The sequence below is a fragment of the Choristoneura fumiferana genome, chromosome 29, assembly GCF_025370935.1.
Source record: "Choristoneura fumiferana chromosome 29, NRCan_CFum_1, whole genome shotgun sequence".
Taxonomy (NCBI): domain Eukaryota; kingdom Metazoa; phylum Arthropoda; class Insecta; order Lepidoptera; family Tortricidae; genus Choristoneura; species Choristoneura fumiferana.
Genome location: NC_133500.1, coordinates 9,545,225 through 9,572,437, shown reverse-complemented (window position 1 = coordinate 9,572,437; position 27,213 = coordinate 9,545,225). Strand labels below are relative to the sequence as shown.

Genomic DNA, 27,213 nt, shown 5'->3' with positions numbered 1-27,213 from the left:
CGGCACGATAAGAAGTTTGACGACATCTGTCAAACGACATCTGGGCAAATATCCTTAAAAATTCCAAAAAAATCGTATTAAATTTTAAATGCGATTGGCGCAAAGTATGAAATAAAAGAGTAGAAATTAAACTGAGGGCACCACTGTCTTGGTAAATGTCACATTTTTTTACCCCCCACGAAAAAAGAGGGGTGTTAGTTATTATAAGTTTGACCGCTATGTGTCTGTCTGTCTATGGCACCGTAGCGCTTAAACGGGTGTCCCGATTTGAATGCGATTTTTTATTCAAATTAAAGTTTTTACCAATGGTTCTTTGACATGTTTCATCAAAATCGGTTCAGCCTTTTTTGAGATATTGAACTTTAAAGTGACAAAGTCGGGGGTTTTCCAACTTTATGTCGGTTACGTTATTTAAATTGCTTTGTTTGTTGTTGGTGAGAGAATAACGACACACGAATAGGGCTACCAGATGAAAAACTCAAGTCTGGGGAAAAAGCCTGATTTCCATCATAAAATCCCGAGTATTGCTCACAATTTTCACTTGTTTTTCTCAACTATAATTTACAAATAAAAAAGTCAATTATTATTATAAGTAAGTACGTACTTATTGATATTATTGTGATCTCGGTTGATTTTATTTGTGCAATTACCACAACCAAAGTTGATTTTTAGTTAGTCTCCATTATATATAAAACAGACAATTGTTTGATTTTAATAAAAAGATGTAAAAAAAATCTCATTTTGTCGAAAATTCAAAAAAATCCAGATTTCCCGTGATTTCCAAAATCCGGCCGGAATCCTAAGAAGAATCACAAAATCCACATATCTCAGAACAAATCCTGAGATATGGTAACCCTACACACACGAAAGTGTTTTATTGCCCAAACTAGGTATGGCCCAAACTGAAACCACTGAAACGAAGACGCTTCGCGCGGTCAAATATGGTGATGAAATGAAAGACTCATTACTCGATTTATCAACTTTATTTTCTTAAGAAATAATACTGGTACAAAAGTCTTAAATTACTATTATTATAATACTGGTAACTTATTCAAATACGCTTATACTATTTAATACGGAGTAAGAGGGACGGTTACAATACGATTGGTTTCTTGGAGTCTTTTTGTATTTTTTATTTCAACTCCAAATTCGTTACTTTTACGGGTATCCCGTGAACCATATCGAAAATACAAACTGAGACATGGATGCACAGAAAAAGAGACCAGCAGTTTGTATTTTCGATATGGTACAATACGAACTTCGATTTTCGAATTTCGGAGTAGGCCCTCAGTTTCATTGGTCGATAATCGAGCCCCATACACGGTACGATCAAAGAGTGGTACGATTCTTCTGTACGATCCGTCTCCGTCGCTTCAGCAGGGCTACTCCGAAACTCGAAACTCGAAGTTCGTGTCGTGCGGTCCCTCTCGCTGTCGTATTAAATAGTATAAGTGTCAGAGGGACCGCACGACTCGAACATCGATTTTCCAGTTTCGGAGTAGCCCTGCAGGACCGATCGTACAGACGAATCGTATTCGTACCGTGTATGGGGCCCCTAGGGACGCCATTATGGTAACTGACACATAATTTTCTTTACGAATAATTCCAATTTTATTTAATCATTTGTTTTTAGCCATGATGTAGCCATGTATGCCATAGGTAATTACTTACTTAAATTCTTTTGTTGTTCTGTTATGATATTTTTAATATATTTTTAAAGTGGAAAGTGTTTGGATGTAATAGCGTATCCACACACACCTGTATCATTACAATATTTAAACTATCTTTGTACATGGTAAAATTTGGCTAGGCATCTTCAGTGGAACCCTGGGGGTCCGTAGGCAGTGGACGGTCGGCCCCCGCTGCCTTGGAACCCCGTCAAGGAACCGCTAAAATCCGAAGGGTAGTTATATCCTCCTGAAATAAAAAAAAATTAATAAAGTTTCTAAATGGGCATTTTCACTTTAAATGGCGTTTTTTTCAGAATTAGGTAATTCTGGTTTCTCCTTACGCAAAATCACGAGCACTATTCATTTTGATGAAAAAAAAATGTAGGTAAGTACCCAATATTCCTTCCATAAAAAAAATATGTATCCATTTCGTAACGACTCGTAGGCCGTAGGTATAAACTGTATGAAAATAAATAAATAAACAGGGCAAGCTGAAGAAAACCTTGCAAAAAAAGTCACAAAAGTGACAAAAGAAATTATGGACACTTTTTTTTCTTCGTACAAATCAATAGTGCTCGCGAATCTGAGTAAGGAGAACCCAGAATTATTTAAATGTGAAAAAAAATTGGCCCAATACTTAGTCTTTATTATTTAATTAAGTACAAAAAAATTCGCACGCAAAGCGTTTTCGCTCGTCCTTTATTATCCGGACAGCTAAGGAGGGGAATTCTCTGCCGGGGGTCTCCTTCGTAATCCATCATATCGTTTGTCCTAAATTCAAATGCCATAACACTTTTGACATATCATTCTTTTGCCATAATGATCTTATGTCCTAATAATCATAAGCCATAATATCACATGTCCTAATACTCTAAATCCCTAATATGTTTCGTACTAATATAGTAAGTTACGAGTAATAATATTAAAATCCATGATATTAATGTAGGTTACGTTAGTTAATATGTAATGTTAGTTAGGTTAGAACTGCGACCCCAACAGAAACGAACGGCAGCTAGAAAAGTAGGTTAGGTTAGAATTGCGACTCAATATTGGAACAAAAATATTAAGGCATTTACATTATGGCAAACCTTAATATGGCAAAAGATCATTATGACAAAAGTTGCTATGGATTTTGAAATTAGTGCAAATAATCATTAAGATGTTCGACATTAGGACAAAATAAATTAATAAATTGGCCAGAGATTTTCGTGACATGAACATAAATAATTTTAAAGAAAATGATCCACCAATGTTATTAAAAATGTTTTTATTCGGTCAGTGAATTTTTGAGTGATGATAGTTTTTAGTATACGTTTAGTAAGTAAGTAACTATGTTTTTGCAAGCCGGAAACGGCAGAACATGATGCACCAAGTTTATTTCGTAAGACCTGATAATATGTAACACATGTTTGGCAATAAATTATTTCATTTAATTTCATTTCAAAAAATATACAACAAACGTTATTATGGCAAACGTTATTATGGCAAACGTTATTATGGCAAACGTTATTATGGCAAAAGATCATTATGACAAAAATTGTTATGGATTTTGAAATTAGGACACCCCTCTGCCGGCTGTGTTGCCTGATCGTGCCTGCATGATCGCTATAATCTGACCGTCTTCAAATCTAGGGTGAATGGGCAGGCAAGCGTGCCGTGCTCCATCTTAGTCCACACCTTAGCTTATGTTTGACACTATGTCTGTCTATCTGTCTGTGGCATCCTAACTCTCAAACAGATGGACCGACTTCAATGCGGTTGTTTTTAAGTGAAAGCGAATTTCCTTGCGATGTTTCGTAGCTATGTTTGATAAAAAATGGTCCATGCGTTTATGATACATTGAACTTTGAAATGACGATGTCGGAATTCTTCTTTTCTTTCTAACTATACTGCTATTACCTTGGTTAGACTGAGCCTGCCTGACCGGCTCGGGGTATCTTGCCTCTCCCTCATACCGCACGTCCGCGTGGAAGCCAGTCTGCCAGTCAGCATGGTACGTTACTGCAATTATAAAAATAACTGAATGGTCGGAAATATCTGTGCATCTGACATTTGACATGGCAGAAAGCGCAGGCCCTATTACGAAGTGCAAAATTCAAACTTCGTAACTTGCTGTCCTGCTGACCCTTTCGTCCAGGCCACGCCCCCAAACCTTATGCTTACGTTATTAGAGTCCAATGTTCTTCGGATCTATTGTGCCCCCCCAATGTAATTTGAAACCTAAAAAGCCTAATTAGAGTCTAAACTACACCTTTCCTTTTGAACACCAAAAAATACCTACTAGCGTACCAAAGGGGCGCTTACATTATTTAATACGAGAGTGAGAGGGACGGACGATACGAACTTTGATTTCCCAATTTCATAATAGCCCCCTAGGTCAGCGGATAATACCAGGTCACTATGATAATACCGTGACCGTGGCAAAAAATAATATTCAGGCACTACGCTACGATTACCAACGGTTCTAAAACTGACACTTCAAAAAAAAAACCGGACTGCTTTATTTTTTTTTATAAAAACTTAAAAGGAAAAATAAAATGGCTGATCGGACTTGAATGAAACATACCTATGCTACTATTTATCCCAATGTGCCCACAGGATCGGGATTGGTCGGGATATAATCATGAAATTTCAACCGCTGTGCTTCGAGTCGGGGACTTTATGGCACACTTGTTTTTAATGAACGTCCATAAATTTTTGGAAATTCTAATGGGAGTTTAGTAAATTCTTGGAACTTTAAAACTGTTGGATCTAATGCAGGGATGGGGAAATAGATTTAGTGATGGCCATATACAATAATAACAAACCGAGGCCTAGGGAGCATTTATTGAATACATTTCATTCCAATCAAGTAACAACAAAAATAAGTCATGTAGGGTACGTATCTATAATAAATTTATTCTTTTGATGTGCTGGGTCGGTGTGAAAGATGAAATTTTGGCTGTTCATTAATTAAAGCGTCAAAATTAGGCTCCAGTTACTTGAAGTACCTAACTCTTAAAACACACTCGAGATGATGGTCAGACATCCTGTTCCTTAATTTGTTTTTGCAAAGATTTATTGAAGAAAAAACTTGCTCACAGATAGGTATATGAAATATTTGAATAGTGTTTATCGCGGACCGATTTAACTTAGATGACGGGTTTTGATCGCTCGCGGGCAGAACTTGGCTCGCGGGCCGCTATTTCCCCATCCCTGAATGTCAGTCAGTAGCCACTAATAGCTATTACAATATTTGTATATTACCAATCTGTGTGCGTCCGTCGGGCAGTTGCACTCTGTACTCCCCCCGCACGACGTTCCCGTCGGAGCTCTCCCTTCGGTCGTAATCGTTGCCAGATTGAGCATCCTTCACGGAGTACCCGAATTCATAGGACTTCGGCTGTAACAAACAATAAGTAGAATCTATGGGCTGCGTGCGGCTTCTTTTCCTCCGAAATTCCTCAGTGGCTAAAGACGAAAGTCTTCAACCAGTGTGTGTTGCCAGTGATGGCATTTGGTGCAAGACGTGGTGCTTCACATAGGCCTATGGCTTATACGAGTAATTAGGCTTTTGTGAGTTTCTTTTTAGGGTTCCGTAGCCAAAATGGCAAAAACGGAACCCTTATAGTTTCGCCATGTCTGTCTGTCTGTCCGTCCGCGGCTTTGCTCAGGGACTATCAATGCTAGAAAGCTGTAATTTTGCACGGATATATTTGTGAACTATGCCGACAAAATTCAAAAATATTTTTTTTAGAGTACCTCCCATAGACTTAAAGTGGGGGTGATTTTTTTCTTCTTATTCAATCTTGTGGTTTGGGGTATCGTTGGATAGGTCTTTTAAAACCATTAGGGGGTTTGCTAAAACGATTTTTCGATTCAGTGATGTGTTTGCAAAATATTCAACTTTAAAGTGCAATTTTTCATTAAAATCGAGCGTCCCTCCCCCCTCTAAAATCTAAACGGGTGGGTGGAAAAATTTGAAAAAAATCAGGATGGTAGTAAGTTTATCAAACTTAAAAGGAAAACTATAACGGTTAAGTTTTCTTGAGAATTATTAGTAGTTTAAGAGTAAATAGCAGCCTAAGGTATAAAATATAAGTACCTAAACTTGGAATATTCCGTACAAAATACGAAATCCTTAGAAAATATTACTTAATTTTTTCGTAAAGGCTACGGAACCCTATTTCGGGCTTGTCCAACACGCTCTTGGCCGGTTTTTTAATTTATGACGGTGGAAGCATTCTACCTACGCAGTTCCACTGAACGTAGATATACTTAGTTAGTGTTTAGTTTTGTAACTAAGGGACCCTACATCCCTGTATTAATTGAATAATTTACCTATTTGTCGTATCGTACTATGTGTTTGATATAGATAACCTCTCGCGGGTCATTTTGCGTGGATTCGAACAGGGAAAAGAGTAGAGTCGCTTTTTATGGAGATGTTATTATTATTAAGAAGATTATTTAAAAATATTTGATTATTATTTTATATTTTGGTTCATTAAGGTCGCTGGCGGCGGATGGATGCGAGGGGCTGAAGACAGAGTGTTGTGGCGCGCCATGGAAGAGGCCTATGTCCAGCAGTGGACTGCTGTAGGCTGATGATGATGATTTGATTTATTCACGCTAACGTTATCTTTGCAAAAAATCGTATCAATGACGGTATGATTAGGGATAATTAATTTTTATAATTACTTAAACAATTACCTTGATTTTGCATATTATGTGCGTACGAGTATAATGTAAAACTCAGAATTCTGCGCCAGTGTAGATAATAATTATAGTTAAAAAAACTATAAAATATGTTTTGTTGGCAAACCAAACTCGGGATTCCAACTTAATGCTCTATTATTCATAATTCCAGGAATCCATCTTTAGTCAAAATTCAGACTAAGACCATTAATAACAAAGCCAAACACGGCTTAGGTGAAATCATTTTTCGTTTGGTTTTTCAGTGCCGGCCTGACTACAATCATCATCAGATCTTTCTAGAAGTTCGTTAAATAGCTTAAAATTCCACGGTATGGACCCACGCAAAGCATAACCAGCTCAGAAATTTCCAGTTTTTGTTCTTATTACCCGGCTGTCCGAAGGAGGGTTATGTATTGTTTTTTGATGTTCCTGTGAAAGTAGTAGTTTAGTTTAGTTTAGTTAGAAAAAGTATTATAACATAATGTTATATATGACAATTAATAGTTTTCATTTGATACCTATATTGTTAATATTAAATAAAGGTTTTATTTGTATTTTATATAAGTATTTTAAGTTTAAGGTAGTTTTTTTTAATTTAATGTCTTTCTTACTGTAGTAAATTAGAACGAGAGGTAATTATAATTAAACAAGAGATGACATCATATTAAACAACTGTTTTAGTATAAAAGACCCCGACATATACTCCTATTACATACGCTCGTAAAACATAACCCCCTTTCGGGCACTTGAGTAAAAATATTTTTCTCCTGTTTTAAAACTGATAATGGCGACTCCATGCATTATTATGTTCCATACGATAGTGGCGGAGTATCTCATGTAATACTGTAGTAGTTTAGAAGACAGAGCAGCGATTGTACTGGTAAGTTTATGAGATCATTTCATAATTTATTATTAAGTCACGCATTTAAAATCAACAGCGTAAAAAGCCGTGTTGGCCTAGTGGTTTGACTTATCGCCTCTCAATCAGATGATCGCGGGTTCAAACCCCGGCTCGCACTGAGTTTTTCGAAATTCATGAGCGAAATGACATGTGAAAAACATCTTGAGTAAACCTGCACACACCTGCGATCAATTAAATGGTGTGTGTGAAGTTCTCAATCCGCACTGGGCCCGCGTGGGAACTACGGCACAAGCCCTTCTATTCTGAGAGGAGGCCTCTGCCCAGCAGTGGGACGTATATGGGCTAGGTACTCTATGTGGAAATTACTTTTCAACTTGGCTAGTTATTATCATCATCCTAGCCTAAGGAATGACATTTAACCATCAGTTAACACTAATCAATGGATGGGGAAACAGCCCCTTAGTCTCACATCACAGCTGGGCCTCATTTCGAAATCAGAGGGCTTGGGTCGTAGATCCCACGCGAGCTCAGTGCGGATTGGGAACTTCATACACACCATTGAACTGCTTCGCGGGTTTCCTCACGATGTTTTCCTTCACCGTAAAGCTCGTGATAAAATTCAATTGTAATTTTGCAGATGAATTTCGAAAAACTCAGTGCGAGCTGGGGTATGAACCCGCGATCCTCTGCTTGAGAGGCCATAGGTCAAACCACTAGGCCACCTCGGCTTTTATCTCTATTGACTACAGCCATATAATGTTATGATTTACTAGTTTACACGTGGCTTCGCACGCGAAAACTATTCGATCTAGTAATTACAATTGAAAATCCGGGATTTCACAAAATTCCCATGGGAATTCCCAAAATGAATATCATGGTATTCATTGAGGTTGTGTTAAGAACAACTGTCCAAAATTTCTAGACTCTAAACCCAGCGGTTGAAATTTCTAGATATTATCCCTATCGCGTGGGAATATCGGGATAAAAACTAGCCTATGTGTTATTCCAGAGGTCCAGCTACCTACATACCGAATTTCATAATTCTGAGCCCAGCTGTTGTTATTTCGAGATTTTATCGGGATAAAAACTATCCTATGTTTTAATCCAGGTTATAAACAAACTTTGGGCCAAATTTCATTCAAATCCGTTCAGCCGTTTCAGCGTGAAGAAGTAACAAACATACTCACTCACAAACTTTCGCCTTCACATTTCAGAAACATGAAGCTGCTATTCCTCCTGTCTTGTCTCATAGCCGTCCAAGCTGGCGTCAGAAGACGAAACGCGCCGTGCGAGGGCCCCGTCATCAATAACATCCACTACAGCAATGAGACCCTCAAAACTGACCTCGATAGACCCTACCTACTAACAGTCGACAGAACTACCAACACGCTTTACTTCAGCTACACTACAAACAAAGACGACGACACATTCAAATCAGCTAAAATTAACATAAACACGAAAGAATTTTCTGATATTGACGGAGTCCCGAACGGTTTTGCTCAAAGCGTGGACGCAAAAACAAGTGATGTGTACATAGGTGGGAGCGAAGGTGTATATAAATACAACAAGAACAGCAACAAAGCTGAATTCTTCATAGCGAATGACGTTGACATTTGGTTGCTGTATTTCAAAGACGCTTTGTATTTTTCCGAATATCCTTCGCAGTTTCTTTTCACTGTTGTAGATGGCAATGTAACCAGATTCAAAGATCTTGAAGACACTAAAGTTGATAATTTTGTAATTGACAATGACAAAAATATGTTCTTTACTAATTATTCTGGTTTGTACAGTCAAAAGAAAGATACTAAAGACGCTGTGTATTATGAAGATAGTTCAGACGTGTCTATTAGAGGATTAACTACAGATGGCAAGGGTAATGTTTACGCTTGCGTCCAAAATGGAATCTATGCTGTAAATAAAGATAAACATGTTTTAGAGAACATTTATACTATTGATGACGCTTTCGGCGTGGCGTTTGATGACAATGATAACTTGATATACGCTGATGCAAAGTCTCTAGTCAGGCTTAAGAAGAGTGACAATCAAGACTGTGATAAAACTGAACATGCCGATCATACTGAATAAATTAATTTTAATTTATAGGGCTTTAATTTCACATCCAATTCTAGTCAAGCCCAGTGTGGCCAACGATGACTTGATGTAATGTATTTTTTTTTAGAAATTGGCGACTTTACATAATTGTTATAAAATATACCTAATTTAACCAATCTAGTAGATTATAAAATCAAAAGAGTTCATGGGCACCATGCCAAGAGGCTCACCTCTCTTTTTAACCGACATCAAAAAAGAAGGAGGTTATCAATTCGGTTGTGTTTTTTTTCATGTTTTTTACCTCAGAACTCCGTCGTTTATGAACCGATTTGATTTTTTTTTGCGTTCGTCTAGGAATGTGTTCAATTAGGTCCCATAAGCACCAAATCAGGATTTGATGATTGGATCTTAAGGAAATCGAGGGATCTCTTCAAATGTTGTAGGGACATCTGTAGTAAATTGGTTATAATTAGGATTAACTCGTGCATATGGTAAAACGGGTGGTGAAACACCAGGACTCCTCAATAATGAACGCATCGGAAAAAGTAATCTTTCGTAAAAGGTGACGAGCTAAAAAGCGTGAATTTTTTTTTAACAAAAATTTAACCGACTACAAAAAGTCATGAAAATAATTTTCTACCAGTCTGAAGTCGGTTGGTGCCTCAGCACGAGCCAGCAGGAGTGATTGAAGCCCAATATAAAGTGCAGTAGTTGAGGTTATATGACTCCATTATACGATATGCCTAAAAGTTGGCCAGGCATATTCCGATGTGCCTGAGAAACAATACGGTAGATCGATTAGAGCAACGCATTCGTCGATATTCCTAGCTCTACACCGGGCACAACGTGCTATGTGTAAAAAAAGAAAAATTTAGGTACGACGAGCGAAGCGTGGGAGTGTTTAGTATGAATTGTGACCACAGCGCACGAGCCGAGCGAGCGAAGCGAGCGTTCTGCGGCAGCGGCCGGCGAAGTGCCAGAACCGATATGACGGCGTTTCATGATATGCCTAGCAACTTCATGATTTGCCTAACTATGCAAATCGTTAAACGGTGAGTTTTTAACAATATGGCGGATGTCCCTTAGCCAATTTATGAAATGGCGCCACTTCACGATATGCCTAGGAATTTCGTGATCTGGCGGATTTTACGATCGGCCGCCGACATATATATAACGCTCGTAATACAATGGATGAACTTAGAAATAGGATAGTTGACACAGTCCAACATAACAGAAAGGTTCTCTGTCGTAAAAATAGAAGTAAGAAGATCAAGTGCCTACATGAAACCGTTTTTATAAACTGCTTTTTCGTTTTTTATTTGCCATCAATAATATTTAGGTATAAGAAAAAGAAAATTTAATGTTCTGGATAAAATCTTTAAATCATCAATCAGGCATCAATATGTTGGAAACTATTTTCCGTACCTACTGGCTACTAGAACATAACCTTTTTTGTTGCATATGTAGGTACGATATGTACTAAATATTACCTCTTAAAATGAATGTGTTCAATAATCAATCACTCTGTAGATGGATACTTACTTAAATACCTACCTACCTACCTATTTTTGTTATTTATTTCTCATCCAAACACCTACTTCACCTTTCGACCATGACGCTCAAATATTATCTCTATGAAAATCCCAAATAACCTAACATGTTGTTTATTAAGCGTGACGGTCAGCGGTTATACCGCATCCTATCACACCACCATCATTCACAACCCAGCTTTTATTTATATTAGCACAGAGGCCAATTTTAAAAGGCACCAACCTTATCATCAGTAAATTTAAGTTGGTAATGGTAAAGATAAAACAGATGGAAATATAAACACAGAGACATCAGTTGTTCACGTGAACCGCGACGGTATATACGTAGTAAATAATGAAGTTAATATTGCTGTGTCTAGTTTGTATTGAGGCGAAGTTGACGATATTCGTCTCTGATGATCCAGTCCAACAGATAGGCTCGCGCTTCTACAAGAAAATACTGTTGACTAACAAGTATCAAGACCCTAAAGAACTGTCCTATGATTCGGCGAGCAGAAATCTGTTCTTTTCGCACATGGACGATGATTTGCAAAACTCAGGACGTGCTTATGTTAATGTTATAACCAAGAATACTAAGAAAATTGATGGGATATCTAGAAATAAAGCTACTGCGGTGGATGCGGACACTAGTGATGTTTTTTTTGGATCTGAGGACGGTTTATATGAATACAACGCAGTGTCCAATAGCGCTACGCTAATAGGTTTGTACAATGTAAACATTTTGAAGCTAGTTATTCGCAATAATGAGATGTATCTTATAGACGCTAATAATCACATGATTTATAAAGTAAAAAATCACAGCAAAACCGTAAAAGTTGGGGAGTGGAAGACTGTCATGGAGTTTGAAGTTGATTATAAAAGAAATATACACTTTGTTAATATGTGTGGGCTATTTTGTGTGCCTGAGGGAAGTGATGTTGCTGTTAAAAACACGGCATTGCCCTTAGTTTACCATTTTATAAGCGACGAGCAGAAAACTTTTGGAGTAACTTTGGATGGTATTTATGAAATTGATTGCAATAATGGTACAGCAGTTAAGGTAGCTAATATAGATTTCTACTTAAGAAGCATTACGTTTGGTGATTATGGTGATATTTATTACTCAACCGATGATAGCATTTACAGATTAAAGCCTATAAATTCTTATGTGCTTTATAATATTAAAAAGAACTAAAACATGACTTGAATAAATTATATTCGTTGTAAGAAATCTTGCGAATTAAATCGGAATGAAGTTAACTAGCTAATAAATATTTATTGTGATAGAAAAGAAAGAAGTTGTGTTTTAATTATCCCTGGATATTGGTGACTTATTCATACGATTGTCAACGACCGTAGTCGAGGCATATCGAAGAATTAACGGCCGTTGGGGGTTGTGTTTTTGAATCGCAGCCACTTACCGGAAGGAGCTTAGGAACAGGAAGCGTGAAGCTGCAGGGCTACTACGAAACTCGAAGTTCGTGTCGTGCGGTCCCTCTGACACTTATACTATTTAATACGAAAGCGAGAGGGACGGTACGAAACGAACTTCGAGTTTCTAGTTTCGTAGTAGCCCTGCTGTGTTTCCACTAATAATAATTGTGCCAGGATGTGTTGCGAGGAATGTCTTTTTACCCTACTGCCCGAAGTTGGGTTATGTTTTTCGAGCGTATGTATGTATGTGGGTATGTATGTCCATTTCTTTGGTCCTAGCTGCAGCCTAAACGGCTAGACGGATTTTAACATATGAGGTATCATTGGATTCGTCATAACTGACGGAGTGACATAGGCTATATAATATTTCAATATGGCGTCTGAGAAAAAAGAATATGGCGGAACAATGAAAAAAAATGTTGTATTGTAACAATAAGGGTTTCAAATGAAAGCTAATAATTAAGTAGACCATTCTAAATATATATAGGTTATAATACTTTTAATCTACCGTTTTCACATAAATATCAAAAAAGTGAAAAATAAAACATTAAATTAAAAAAAAAAAACCCGACTGCCAAAACTAAAAGGGAGACTAAAAGGAAGAAAATAAGCCTAGTGGTATAGAACTCAGTTAAGTAGCTAATTTAAAGTTCAACAGTCGGGACCATTTAAATTGTGACGCTCAAAAACTCTTAGTAATGGGTCCCGACTGTTAAACTTTAAATTAGCTATTTGTCAGAGTTCTAGACACTAGGCTTATTTTCTTCCTTTTAGTTTTGGCAGTCGGGTTTTTTTTTTTTTTTAATTTAATGTTTTACTCATTAAACAATAGAAACGCTTTACTTCGCCTCGCACAGCACATCTCTGCGGCGAGGTAAATGAAGCATTTCTATTGGTAAATGAAAAACATATTCGTCGCAAGTCGCAACACATTCTCGCACATTATTGGCGGAAATGCAGCGTGAAATAAAGTGGATTAACGACCAGTAAGCTTACTAAAAAGCCATAGGCCTAATACTTTGATATGGCCTCTCAAATCTCAAGCAGAGGATTGTTGGTTCAAACCCAAACTCGTAACTCTTGAGTTTTTTGAAATTTATGATGGAAACATTTGAAATTTACCACGAGCTTTACGGTGAAGGCAAACATCGAGGAAATCTGCACAAACCTGCGAAGCAATTCAATTATGTGCGTGAAGTTTCCAAACCGCACTAGGCTCGCATGGAAACAAATTCAAATTAGAATCGTTTATTCTGGAAGTATATACTTAGGCCGCAAAGGGCTTTTTTACACGTCATTTCTTTTAACGCATTCACTTCCACAGGTGCCACCGACGCACGTGTGCGTTCAAAATGTATGAATAATTATGAAAGCGGCACTGGGCGAAGTTCCGAAAACGCATATGGGCGTCGGTGGCAGTAAATCCGTTAAACTACCAGCGCACTCTTTAAGAGGAGGCTTATGCCCAGCAGTTGGATGTATAAGGCTATTAATTAGGCTAGGATGACTGACTGATGACTGAAGATTACTGTCTATATCATCCATATCGTTATTTCCCTTCCTTTTTTCTTTATGCATTAAGAAGAAGAAGAAAGATTTTTATCTGGTAAGAAGTGAAAGACTTACAACTTCGTGGTCGTGGCCGTGATCGTGTCCGTGGCTGTGGCTGTCGTGGTCTTCGTACTGGCCGCCGAAGGAGCTCGCCGGGAGGTAGCTCTCACTGGGGCCCCGAAACCTGTAAACGACAGGCAACGTTATTGGCCAGAGATTACAATATCAAGACGGCTAGAGATCGGACGGCTTGTCCCTGATTATGGAATCAGGGACAAGCCGTATGCGATGGGATACAAGGAGTATGGGATGGGTGTAGTGTGGATGCAACTTGTGTTGACACACTTGCCCCGCCACATCTCCACCGAACATCTATAAGAGCAGCAGCAGCAAACACTGAAAAAAGTGCCAAGGCAGGAAAGCACAGTAATCTCCTTCCTAATCCTTGGTTCGTGGAGCGCTCTAAGTCTCTTCAAAGACTTATCAAAGAGACTCAGAGATACCACAGGAGACCGAAGAGTTGGCAGTTTCCTCGCTCAACGCATCAGTCTTACAATCCAGCGAGGAAATGCTGCCAGCGCCTTCGGTACCATACCGCAGGGGCCATTTTTAGAATTATAGTAGTTTTAGTTTATTTAATTTAATCTAGTTTAAGTATAGTCAAAACTGTTTTAGGTATATTATCATTTCCGTATTAACTTGATTTTACTATTTCTAAATTAATAGTCATGCAAAACATATTTTATGTACACATCAGCCAAATATGTGGTCTGCTCTGCCACCGTAAAGTTGGTAATCGTTTGCATGTCATAAAACAATAATGCCAATAGACGTGTCTGTCAACTTGAAAGTTCGACTTTAGCGACACATTCATTTGATAGGAACTTGTTTAAAACTTGATAGATCACTTATTTGGCTGATGATACATCAAATAACTAAAACACACATCATACATAACTAACCTAAAAATAACAACCGTTAAATTACTTCTATTGCTTCGACAAAAAAAATATTCCACGACCTGGTAGTTAGACTTCGTTTCACCCAGATGGCGAGGATGTGTTTTTCATGAACCAATAGGAACGCTTCATTTACCTCGCCTAGCTCCGCTCAGCTGTTTCCAACAGAGCGATGCTGTGGCAGGAAAGGTAAATAAACCGCTTCTTTTGGTTAATGAAAAACACATTTCTCGCAACACATCCTACCACATCTCTGGTGGTACCTTTAACATTGAATACAATGAAAAACAGTTTATGGGTACAATATAGCTTTCAACGTCTGGTTACTTTTTGTGTTATTATAAAAAATACACGCTGGTATACCTGTGCTAGGCGGTAGGTAGCTGTTACTTGGGGCATTATATCCTGAGTTCTGGTAGGTGTTGCTGCCTCTGTAGTTGTACCGCACTGGAGGCTCGCAGCTGGCCAGGGTTGCCAGCAACAACAGATTTAATACCTGAAAAAAGTATTATCATGTACAGTCACCTGCAAACATCTGCCGCAGCGGAGCGTGCAAAAATATCTGACGGTCCTACCAGCCCTAGAAATAGAGTTGTTGATGCACGCTTTGGTGTGTCAGATATTGATGCTGCATGGTGACTGTACTGTGCCTTACAATACAATACATTACTTCATGGAGTTCTCTAATTTTTCGCCGAAAACAATTTATCCAAATGACTCAATTCTCAACTGTCGTCGTTGACGAACGATTTTTTACAATCTTTTATTTAGTTTCACCTATCCCGTTCAAGTTCAAGTCAAATCTTGCAAGTTAAATTCGACCAACTTCTAGTAGTCGGATTGACTTGAAATTTGGCATAAGTACCTATATAAATTGCGCAGCGTACGACGTCCACCAACGAGATGGACGGACGACCTGGTTAAAGCCGCGGGTTCACGGTGGATGCAAGCCGCTGCCAACCGAAGCTACTTGGCCTATGTCCAACAGTGGACGTCCTACGTATCTGGTAGTCCGACCAGGATCGTCTCCGCAGGACGGAACTCTTCAACGAAACAACTGGAGGTCTATGGGCGAGGCATATGTCCTCAACAGTGGTCGTCCGATGGCTGAGATGATGATGATGATGAACCATAGACTGCAATGTCCAAGAAACCTAGACCGTTGCTAAACGTTGCGCAAAAGCATGGGAGCCTTTACGATAATTACAAATTGCCGTGGGAATGAAGACGTGTTTATTACTGCGGAAAAAGAACCAAAGCTAACATTACCTAAGTAAATTACAACATTAAGGGGCTGTTTCACCATCCCCTGATTAGTGTTAACTGGCGGTTACGAGTGATGCCGTCTCTATTTGTTTTGTTCGAATAGAATGAGACGGCATCACATTTAACCGTCAGTTAACACTAATCAATGGATGGTGAAACAGCCCCTAAACTATCTTTTGATATTACGAGGAATGTGTTGTTCATGAACCAATAGAAACGCTTCATTTACCTCGCCTCGCTCCGCGCAGCTGTTTCCACCAGAGATATGTGCTGTGCTGTGCGTGGATAGGTCATCATCTCAGCCTATATACGTCCCACTGCTGGGCACAGGCCTCCTCTCAGAACAAGAGGGCTTGGGCCATAGCTCCCACGCGGGCCCAGTGCGGATTGGGAACTTCGCACGCACCATTGAATCGCTTCGCAGGTTGTGCAGGTTTCCTCACGATGTTTTCCTTCACCGCAAAGCTCGTGGTAAATTTCAAATGTAATTCCGCACATGAATTTCGTTAAACTCAGAGGTGCGAGCCGGGGTTTGAACCCACGACCCTCTGCTTGAGAAGCGATAGGTCAAACCACTAGGCCACCACGGCTTCACACGGGCGTGGATAGGTTAATGAAGTGATTCTATTGGTTCATGAAAAGCACATTCCTCGCACCACATTTCAACATTTGGAGTGTCACTTTCCGACTCTGACGAACAATCTTGCAAATTAGCAAGTGGATTGCTACCACCATCTTGCTCGCTAATCCTGCCGTGAAGCAGAAGTGCTTGCAGTGTTGCTTCGGCGTGGAGAGTAAGACAGCCGGTGAAATTACTGGCACGTGAGGTATCCCGTCTTAGGCCTCTAGGTTGGCAACGCGTCTGCAATACCCCTGGTGTTGCAATGTTTATGGGCGGTGGTGATCTCTTACAATCAGGAGACCCACTTGCTCGTTTGCCATCCAGTCGAATAAAATAATAATAATAAGTTCGTTTATTTTACCGCTTTTATTTTTACCGATAACCCTCACGGTGAGGTGAGGTGATTGTAAGGGCGTTCATTAAAGAAAGTAAGTTAATATAACACATATTTAAGTTGTAGCCTGAATATGACATGCGTATAATACTTATTTGAACATAAAGAACTACGTTATACGAAATAAATTTAAGCTATCAGATTTTTATAATCAATTAATTAAATTCAGAGGATCGTGCTCAGTGGCGTGCAACTGGAGAGGCCTATGTCCAGCAGTGGACTAAGATAGGCCGATGATGATGATGATGATGATGATGATGAACTAAATTCAAAGCACAATTAAAAGAAGAAACGTAATATGCATGTAACGTAACACCATAGACTCGTTTAGTGATGGGACCTAATGGATCTTGAGTTATATCGGTACTTATTAATAGGTAGTAACGAATATTCTTGCAAACTTCGTTTAGCTTTACTTGACTGGCAAATAATATTCCTACTTACCTAGAATTTCACTATTATTCTTATCTAAATTAGCGTAATAATCGGATTAATGATAACATTATTATTATTGATTAAGATTTTAAATTATTTATTATATCGACTCAAGTTTCGACACTTTCACTCTCTAGTCTTGTGATATTGACAGCTGTCACCCGCAGCATGCTACAATTAAAGTACTGTATAGGTAGTGCCACTAGAGTTGAGGTCAAAAACACAAGAACTTGTCTTGTACCTAATGACAGCGGGACTTTGACATTCACACATTCATTTAATTAATTAGTCTCCTTTTTACCCGCCTGCAAGGAGAGGTTTTGTTTTTCGGGCGTATCTTGTATGTAAGTATGTAATTATACAATCAGTTCTTCATGTGACTGTGTGTAGGTTGGATGGTAATGTAAGTAACAGTCAACAAAAAGTACATCCAGCAAAAAAGTTTGTACACATTTTTGAAGTCTAACCACATTACCTTCACGCTCAATAGACAAACATGTCCTGAAGTAAAACTAGGAAACGTCACCTTACCACAAGTTGAATGTGTCAAATATCTCGGAGTACACCTGGATCGAAGATTAACATGGAAAAATCACATTAAGGCTAAACGTGATTCCTTGAATAGGAAAATGAGAGCAATGAGCATGGTTGGGAGGAAATCGAGATTGTTTGTTTGTTTGTTTGTTTGTTTATACTCTTTATTGTACAAAAAGGAAAAACAAAAAGGTTACATAAATAAAAGTCTAAGATAAGATTGTCTTTGGAAAACAAGATTATTATTTATAATACTATCCTAAAACCCATCTGGACATATGCGCTGGAACTATGGGGAACAGCTAGCAAATCTAATATCGAGATTTTACAACGGTTCCAAAATAATGCCCTCAAAACTATATGCTGTGCACCTTGGTTCACCAAAAACGAGGATGTGCACAAATATCTCAAAATGCCAACAATAAATGAAGAATTATCTTCTCGTAGCAAATCATATAAAATAAGACTAACAACACACATAAATGAGCTTGCACAAGCATTGGCCTTGGGTGACACTCACGAATGCCGTCTTAAGAGACGCAAAATATTGGACGCAGCTACGGATTGAACTCCAGAACCCCGTCAACTGTGAAACTTTGTTAATGAGGAAGAGAGCAGTCAGTGGACTTCTCATTCCAAACGCCATACTACACGTAACAGATTTGCTTATGGTTGAATGTACCGATTGCAGATGTTACTAAAACAAAAAAAAAAAAAAACATTTTTGAAGTTATTTTTTGCTAAAATTATGGATACCCATTTCTAATCCGAAGATACCTACAAAATTAGTGCAAAATACATAATCATATAAGTAAGTAATATAAGTTAATATTGAGTCAACCGGTGAATTTGTATACTTATTTATGTCACTGGCTAAATATAATTAAATAAAGCCCTATTGTGTTTAATAACAACTAAAACACAGCAGTTGCTCAACTTCCAGTATGAACGCGATATAGGTGCTGATAAACATATGAAGTGAAAGTTTGCCCGTTTGCATTGTTTTTGCCCACCAAAATAATGGTCAATAGAAAAGTGCTTGGTCATTTCCTATATTCTGAAAATGTGTACACGTATAGGTATCTAAATCTATACAACCTAACTAACAGTGAAAACCATCTAAGTACTTTGTCATTACAAAGTTCAATATCATAAGCATAGTTGACCGATTTTAATGAAACTTGGCTAAAAATCATCTCGGTTAAAGTAGTAAGTAATCGATTTAAAATAAAACATCGAGATCGGTCCATCCATTTGAGAGCTACGATGCCGAAGACATACAGACATTGAGGTCAAACTTATAATTCCCCTCTTTTTACGTCGGGGGTTAAAAAGAGTACCTGTTTAACTATAAATGTGACTGACAATGCACAGCCACCACTGGAATTGGCAGATGTATTCATTGAGGGTTGAGGTGCATTGAGAAAGAATTTTAGAGCATTTCTAAAAACTAATAAACTCATGTCACTATGACTCCGATTTTAATAGTTTTCCAAAATGTTCAAACTAATTTGTATGGCAACTACCCTTTTAGGGTTCTGTATCTCAAATAAAAAAGAAAAACTTAAAAAATAATTCTAGACTAATTCACTTGTATTTTTGTTGTTGGTTTTTATTAACAGATTATTTAAAGCAGTTTACTTTTCGAGTAAATAATGCTCGTATTGAAAATTTCACGGGATAAAGAACTAGCTTTTGGATGCAGCCACGTGAAAGAAACCTCGGGATTAAACTAGTTATAAATAAGACAATACATCATATACAGATAAATTCTCTAGTGAAACCAAACAGTTCTCGAGATGGACAGTAAGACAATGATCCTCTCATTTCCATAGATTACTGCAATTTAATTGGTGCAACTGTACAAGTGAATTTATTCTTTATGAGGACGAATTAGAGTTGAGTATGGTCGTGGTGGTTGCATACAATAGTTCTATTGTAGTATTATCTGTGTTATATAATTTAGTGTTGGCTTGCATGGAAATGTAGTTTAGGATTTATTTTGTAAGGCATTTATGTGTGTACTTAAGCCCTTTCTGGTATAAAAATACGAGTACTGCCTTTTCGCAACGTAACGTTTGGCAACCTGTTTCATTTCGCAACTTTTCATTTCGCAAACTTACCCCCTTATTCATAAAACATAACAAGCCTATGTTAACTAACAAATGCTTTGTCCCTTTCTAACAAATACAAATGTCGAAGTGACAGATAAGGACAAACGAATTTTAGCGGCATTTTAACTAAAATAGGTTTGATTGTCGTTTATGAATAAGGGGGTAAAACTGTAAATATTTCAGGATTTATTTCACGGCCATCGTGTAGAACCCTTTAGGTTAGGTTAGGTTACTTTTATAAAAATCCTGATATATTTACAGTTTCAGAAATATTTAACAGTTGGGAAATGAAAAGTTGCGAAATGAAACAGGTTGCCAAACGTTTTTCGCCGAAACTTTAGTAAACCATAAAAATAAACAATTACAAAATTATTTTAGTAAATACAATTAACAACGTCAAATAAGAATTAAATTTAAAAATTATGATAATGATTAAAAGTAAAACCATGAAGATAAAATTAAAATTACATTTACGATGGCTTTAGAATATGGGAAAGTAAATCTTGGTTGAAATTGGGCTACCTTTAGTTTTTATGAGAATTTCCCAAAAAGTCGTTTAATTTTTGACTCCCTCCCCGTCCCCCTTGTCAGCAAAACTAAGCAAAACTCAGACGTGCTAGTCCGGACTTGAACCCACGATTTACTGTTTGATAGGCTATAGGACACCATGGCTTAATAATACTGTAAAATTGGAATATTCTGAGCCATGTAAACCCCTCTTAAGCAATAGGCTCCATAAGTGCAGTATCAAAGTACATCTAGACCATTGCATCAAAATACTATGTAGAATGCAGCTCGCTACGTTTATCTAGGTCACAAAATAGGCCATCTAATATAACTACTACTTTGTAGCTATATGTCTACACTTGATATGGACTGTAGACTACGGTGTGTTCCATAATATACCACTGTTCACGTAGATATTAGTATAAAACATCCCAGCAACGTTAAATTGTGTTGTAATAACTCTTTATTGTACGTAAAATACAGCTAACTTGTCCCTTAGAGGAATCCCTTCCAGTTAACCTTTGAGATTTATCTAAACAACTCAGTAGATACACAATCAGCACAATATCTCTTATTTTCCTCTCTTTTCCTATTTATGTTTTTACTGTGTTTTTGTTGTGATGTAGTGTGTTTTTCTTGTCAATAAATGTTGTGAGTTTGAGTTTGTGAGTTTGAGTTTACATTAAAACAATAACTTCAATAACTTATTATATATAAAACGATTCTCGTCAGTAATTGTAATTAATAATCAGGTACCTAGTTTCTATCAATGAATTGAGCTATCTGTCGAAGTTAACTGAAATCAAGAAACCACCACAGTGTGTAAGGTTTAGAACTGAACAAATAATATATATATGCATGTAAGTTGGAATCGAAAACGAAGGGTTCCATACACTAATTAATTAATTGATTGTCACTATTCAGATTTAGATTGAACAAAAACGTCGAAAAAAGTTGCTGTATGGAAAACCTTGCCCCACCTATGTCCTTTAGGTATACATAAGGTAAACGTCCGGGTGCTCGACACGCTACTACCCTATAGACGACACCCTGCTGTCATCTCTATTGCTAATGACATAAGATTATAGATGCCAACTATTGGGACAGTGACGAGCACTCGTACGTTTACCACTACCTAAACTTAATTACTGATTGATATGTGACACCGAACTCTCATTTAAAGTTTTTGACGTTAATATTTTTTTTTGTGATAGACAGCAATCGGAACTATAGTGACAAGGTCTCGCTGACACTTAAATACGGAACCCTAAAACCGATTAGTTAGCACGCCACATTCACATCCGATATAGCGTTACGCCATGCTATGCCCCACATATATATGTTATTATGGCAATTGAGCGAAACATAATGACTGCTTAAATATGCGTGCGGTTAGATATAATATGAGTCCAATGTCATATGTATGACGTAATGTGAAATTTAGAATATACTGTATATTATGTACACCTATACTTACAACTAGCTGTTGCTTGCAACTTTGTCTGTATCCTGAGGGAAGTATCGCGTCGATCTGTCGCTCCGTTTCGACATGAAAGACGGACAAACATACAAACACACACACTTTCGCATTTATAATATATAGATACTTAGCTCAACAAGCGTATCGTACACGCCTTGTATATTAAGTACGTTGTCATAATCTAAATTATGTACAGGTAATAAAAACTAAATCAAACTTGAATTACCGACACAAAAATACTTTGTAAATTAAGTATGCAATTGAAGCTAAGTACATAATATTGGGTATTACATCCACTTATATATAGACTGCATGTTTCAGATTGTTGTTGTTGTGTAGTCAGATTTTCAAAAAACATCGGAAGCATATTATTTTTCTCAAACATGACATGAAATATTGACGTTGTGTTACAAATAATAACAATAGGCTGAGAAGTATCGCGCTGCAGGCGCTGCGGCTCAGCTGCGTGCGCGCGGTCACTCTAGCGGCCTGCAAAGAGATTTCATACAACCTTGCAGGCCGCTGGCCGGCAATGCGACCGTCTTTTGTTTGAACGCGCGCTCTGCAGCACCGACAGCCACAGCAGCACCGCCCTTGTCTGCCGCCAGCAGACAGCGCGACACGCGCGCACGCAACAGGGCGACCAGACTAGCGTCACTAACCCTATGGTGTGGGGTATCGTTGGATAGGTCTTTTGAAACCATCGGGGAGTTGCTTTTATTCAGTGATCTGTTTGCGAAATATTCAACTTTAAAGTGCAAATTTTCATTAAAATTGAGCGACCCCCACCTCTAAAATCTAAACTGTTGGGTGGAAAAAATTGAAAAAAAATCAGGATGGCAGTAAGTATATCAAACTTACAAGGAAAATTTTGACGGCTAAGATTGCTTGAGAAAAATATTACTTGATTTTTTCGTAATGGCTACGGAACTCTATCTTGGGCGTGTCCGACACGCTCTTGGCCGGTTTTTACTAATGAGTGACGGCACAGCTCCCCCACTCCCGAACTTTGACGCTCTTTATCTTTTAGTTTTTAGTACTTTATAGTTTAGTTTAGTAGCAACTATAGAGTCACGTAGCATTGATTTAACAGTTTCGAGTTTTTTTTATTAGGTATATAGGTACGGTCAAGGACTCAAATTCATGAGCCACCATTTAACCTTTTCGAAGCAAAAGTCATTATGATTCCTTTTCCTTGTTATAATTACTGCGATGTCACTGTGACGTTTACTGTGAAATGGTTCCATGGTAGCTCATGGATTAAAGTTCTTGCCGTACAGTCGTTAATAAACTAGTGAGCAAAAATTTTATAAAAAATATCTGAAAACGACTCTATTGTTAACGGCGTAGAAGCGTGTTCAGAAGTCAAAGTCAAAATATCTTTATTCAATTTAGGCTACAACAAGCATTTATGAATGTCAAAAATAACTACAACCGGTTCGGAAAAACCTTTAGCAGTTTATGAACTCGACTGTACAAGGAGTCTGGTTATTGATTATTTAATTTAAATTCATGTTTTGATAGGTACTTACTTTGTAGTGACACATTGTGCTTGTCGATTTGTAGTCTAAGTCTGAAAAAAAGGAAAATTGTTATTAGGTAAGTTCAGTCAACGTCATAAATAAGTGATCACTTACCTTGTCAATTTAACATCATGTTTGAAAAGCCATACGAAATTGTCTACCGAATGAAAGTGACAAGGTACAAAAGTGGTCACTTATTTATGACGTTATTTACTTAAGTACTTATTACATTTGCATTCATCTCAACTCAATATAATTGTTTTCGTTTCTCCTGTATTTTCGTTTTCGCCACCTACTTTGACTTTTTTTACTACTTTTTAAGGTTCCGTAGCCAAAATGGCAAAAACCAAACCCTTATAGTTTCGCCACATCTGTCTGTCTGTCTGTCTGTCTCAGACTTTCAGTGATAGAAATCTGTAATTTTGTACGTATATAAGTAGCAACTATACCGACAAAATGGTAAAAAAATTGGATTTTTTACGATACCTCCCATCCATATAATATACAGGATGGCCCATTTATATCAGTCAGTATGGGAAAGTCTGGACCTATACGACATACGAATATTTCTTCTTAGGAACCATGACATCGATTTTAATAACAAGAAAAACTGCATTCATGCATTTAAAAAAGCCCTTGTACTTAGCTCGGGAATCGAACCTGGTTGTTTTGAAAAAAAAAAAAACTTACACTATTTCTATTTAGATATCGATTGTGTACGTCTTAAGAAGTAAATGTGTCCATGAAACATTATGTCTAAAATGAATAAAATGCATTGTTTTCACATACTTTAATTTATTTTAGTAGGTGTTCGAAGTTTTTTTTTTCAAAACAACCGGGTTCGATTCCCGAGCTGAGTACAGTTTTTTTTTTAAATGCATGAATGCAGTTTTTCTTGTTATTAAAATCGATGTCATGGTTCCTAAGAAGAAATTTTCGTATGTCGTATAGTTTCAGACTTTCCCATACTGACCGATATAAATGGGCCACCCTGTATATACCTACGTAATTTGTTTGTGAATCAGTTATATTCAAAGAGTAAATATAGCAGCTTAAGGTATAAAATATATCTAAGCTTGGAAGATTCCATCCTTAGAAAAATATTACTTGATTTTTTGGTCCTGGGCATATCCAACACCCGGTTTTTAGGGTTCCGTAGTCAACTAGGAACTCTTATAGTTTCGCCATGTCTGTCCTGTCCGTCTGTCTGTCTGTCTGTTTGTCTGACAGTCTTTTAAAACCATTGGGAGGTTGCCTAAACGATTTTTCGATTCAGTGATCTGTTTGCAAAATATTCAACTTTAAAGTGCAAATTTTTATTAAAGTCGAGCATCCCCCCCTCTAAAATCTAAACTGTTGGGTAGAAAATTCTGACAAAATTCAGGATGGTAGTAAGTAAGGTATAAAACATACGTAAACTTGGAAGATTCCGTACACAATACGAAATTAAAAAAAATATTGATTTTTTCGTAATGGCTACGGAACCCTATCTTGGCGTGTCCGACACGCTCTTGGCCGGTTTTTTCGTAATCATTAGGTTAGGTTGCTTGTCACATTTCCAAAATATAACAGAGTTTTATGCAAGTACTTCTAACACGTCTAATTAGAGCTAATGGGCCAACGACCTCGATATTATGACATTTGCAAGTTGTTACACTTTGACGCGACCGCGCGATGCACTGCATAACTATTACGAGACTTATGTGATTATTACCCTAGGTGTAATTCAAATTAAAAAGTTAGGAAATCATTAAAACTCGCCCAGAAAAATCACTAAATATAGCATCTCACTAATATTATAAATGCGAAAGTAAGTCTGTAAATGTATTCCTTATTTCTGTCCATTGTAAAGATTGCCTGGAAGAGATCGCTCTGAAGCGATAAGGCCGCCTATTGCTTACCTTAGAAAATCTCTATGTATATACTTGTGTTCTCTGTACTGTTTACTGTATTGGTGTGCAATAAAGAGTTATTGTATTGTCTGTTTGTTTGTTTGTTACATCTTCACGTCTAAACCGCTGAACCGATTTAGATGAAATTCGGCATACAGATAGTTTGAGTCCCGGAGAAGGACATAGGATACTTTTTATCCCGGAAAATTGCTTAGTTCCCGCGGGATAGCGATACCCGAATTCTACGCGAACGGAGACGAGGGTAACGGCTAGGTGCAAACATAATTTGCGAAGACCGGATCGCAAAGTAGTTAGAGTATCTGGCTTCGAAGTTTGAGATCCCGGATTTGATTTCCGGTCTGGGCAGATATTTGTATGAGAAATACGAATGTTTGTACTCGATCGCGATTCTTGGCTGTTTAATGTATTATATATTAAAGTAGGCACCCTGCCGAACGACTTGGGTGATATTTGTAAATATAGATTTTTAGGATTAGAGTAAGTTAGTTTTAGTTCTTTTTTATTTATTTCTGTTAATATATTATTTGTTTGTTTATAAATAAATTTTAAAGTATGTATCTATTTATTTAAGTATGTTTATCCGTTGCTTAGTATCCATGACACAAGCTATAAGTGAAATTTCCCGTGATATTTTTATTTATTTCTACGTACTACGCGTAGTCTATGTGTTATTTCAGACGTCCTATATATGCCAAATTTTATTCAAATTGTAAAGCTGTTTTAGTGTGAAGGAGTATCCCATCAGTGCACGCACATTCGCTTTTTAATACTAGTAGGATTTGGCAAATAGTGCGACAAACGAGCAAGTGAATCACTGATGGTAAGTTAGCACCACCCATGACAATCACAACTAGTCACAACAAGGGAATATATGTGTTGCCGCCTAATTGTTTGTTTTGTTGACTTTCTTGCCCGATTATTCTAAACAGAGGTTTTTCCTAACCGGTGCTAAGGTATTTCTTACACATTCAAAAGTATTTGTTATTGCTTAAATAGAATAAACTTCCTGACTGCCCTTTTTTTGGCAGATGTAGTGCCCAAGACCTAGACAAAAGTCAGCAATTATTATTTTATTAAAATTTTACTTCATTCACATTTTTTTTAATAGATTGAACTTGAGCTTTTAGTGTTTCCCCTGGTCATTTTTAAGTTTAGTATTCACTGAATAATTTGTTCCTTATTTAGTACATTTGGTGGTTAAAATGCAGTCCGTCTATACCGGACTGCTAGCTAAGACTATATTGAACTATTGAATATTATTGTAGTATTTTTATTTATAATATAATATACCTATATATTTGCACTTATAAAAATATAATTATATTTGACAGTTCATATCTGTGTGTGTTATACCTAAACATGTCTTGAGAAACGTAACATGTTTTAAATTTATTTATTTTTCAGTATAATATACACAAATGTATCCTAAGAAATCTATACCTTTATAATAACATAGAGGTACCTACTCATGTAATTAATTTATAAAATATCACTTGTACCTGAAATAATTTACACTCCTTTAAAATTTCTTATAAACCACACACGTAAAATCATGTAAATGAAAACCAACCTTTAAAAAACAAAACACCACGAAGCAAATAACTTTTTAAATCAAATTTGAACTTGGAACACGGTTTCGCGCGCAAAGTTTCGGTCGCGTTCACAAACAACGCGCTCTAGTTTACATCTGCAAC

At 37.3% G+C, this 27,213-nt stretch overlaps 3 protein-coding genes across 3 annotated transcripts; 2 read left to right on the top strand and 1 right to left on the bottom strand.

The window, feature by feature from the left end:
* Positions 1-964: 964 nt before the first annotated feature.
* On the bottom strand, positions 965-27,213 carry LOC141444264 (uncharacterized). The gene is made up of 7 exons (XM_074109755.1): positions 27,090-27,213; positions 23,616-23,656; positions 15,085-15,227; positions 13,848-13,956; positions 4,917-5,052; positions 3,570-3,671; positions 965-1,917 (listed from the first exon to the last, which is right to left on the bottom strand). Exons 2-7 carry the CDS (start codon positions 23,628-23,630, stop codon positions 1,817-1,819), a joined length of 606 nt encoding a protein of 201 aa, XP_073965856.1. The 5' UTR covers positions 23,631-23,656; positions 27,090-27,213; the 3' UTR covers positions 965-1,816.
* On the top strand, positions 7,160-9,306 carry LOC141444207 (ommochrome-binding protein-like). Its single transcript, XM_074109683.1, has 2 exons — positions 7,160-7,224; positions 8,421-9,306. The coding sequence occupies exon 2, from the start codon at positions 8,425-8,427 to the stop codon at positions 9,289-9,291; it is 867 nt and encodes a 288-aa protein (XP_073965784.1). The 5' UTR covers positions 7,160-7,224; positions 8,421-8,424; the 3' UTR covers positions 9,292-9,306.
* LOC141444208 (uncharacterized) lies at positions 11,081-12,085 on the top strand. Its single transcript, XM_074109684.1, has one exon. It carries the CDS (start codon positions 11,143-11,145, stop codon positions 11,980-11,982), a length of 840 nt encoding a protein of 279 aa, XP_073965785.1. The 5' UTR covers positions 11,081-11,142; the 3' UTR covers positions 11,983-12,085.

What these genes read in the sequence shown, in the direction of transcription:
- LOC141444208 (XM_074109684.1), top strand. Translation starts at nt 11,143, where the DNA reads ATGAAGTTAATATTGCTGTGTCTAGTTTGTATTGAGGCGAAGTTGACG.
- LOC141444264 (XM_074109755.1), bottom strand. An exon ending in ACGGCCACGACCACGAAGTT is followed by an intron (nt 5,053 to 13,847) that starts GTAAGTCTTTCA and finishes TGTTTGTTACAG; the next exon opens with CCGAAGTCCTATGAATTCGG. An exon ending in GCAGGCTCAGTCTAACCAAG is followed by an intron (nt 1,918 to 3,569) that starts GTAATAGCAGTA and finishes TTTTTATTTCAG; the next exon opens with GAGGATATAACTACCCTTCG.
- LOC141444207 (XM_074109683.1), top strand. Translation starts at nt 8,425, where the DNA reads ATGAAGCTGCTATTCCTCCTGTCTTGTCTCATAGCCGTCCAAGCTGGC.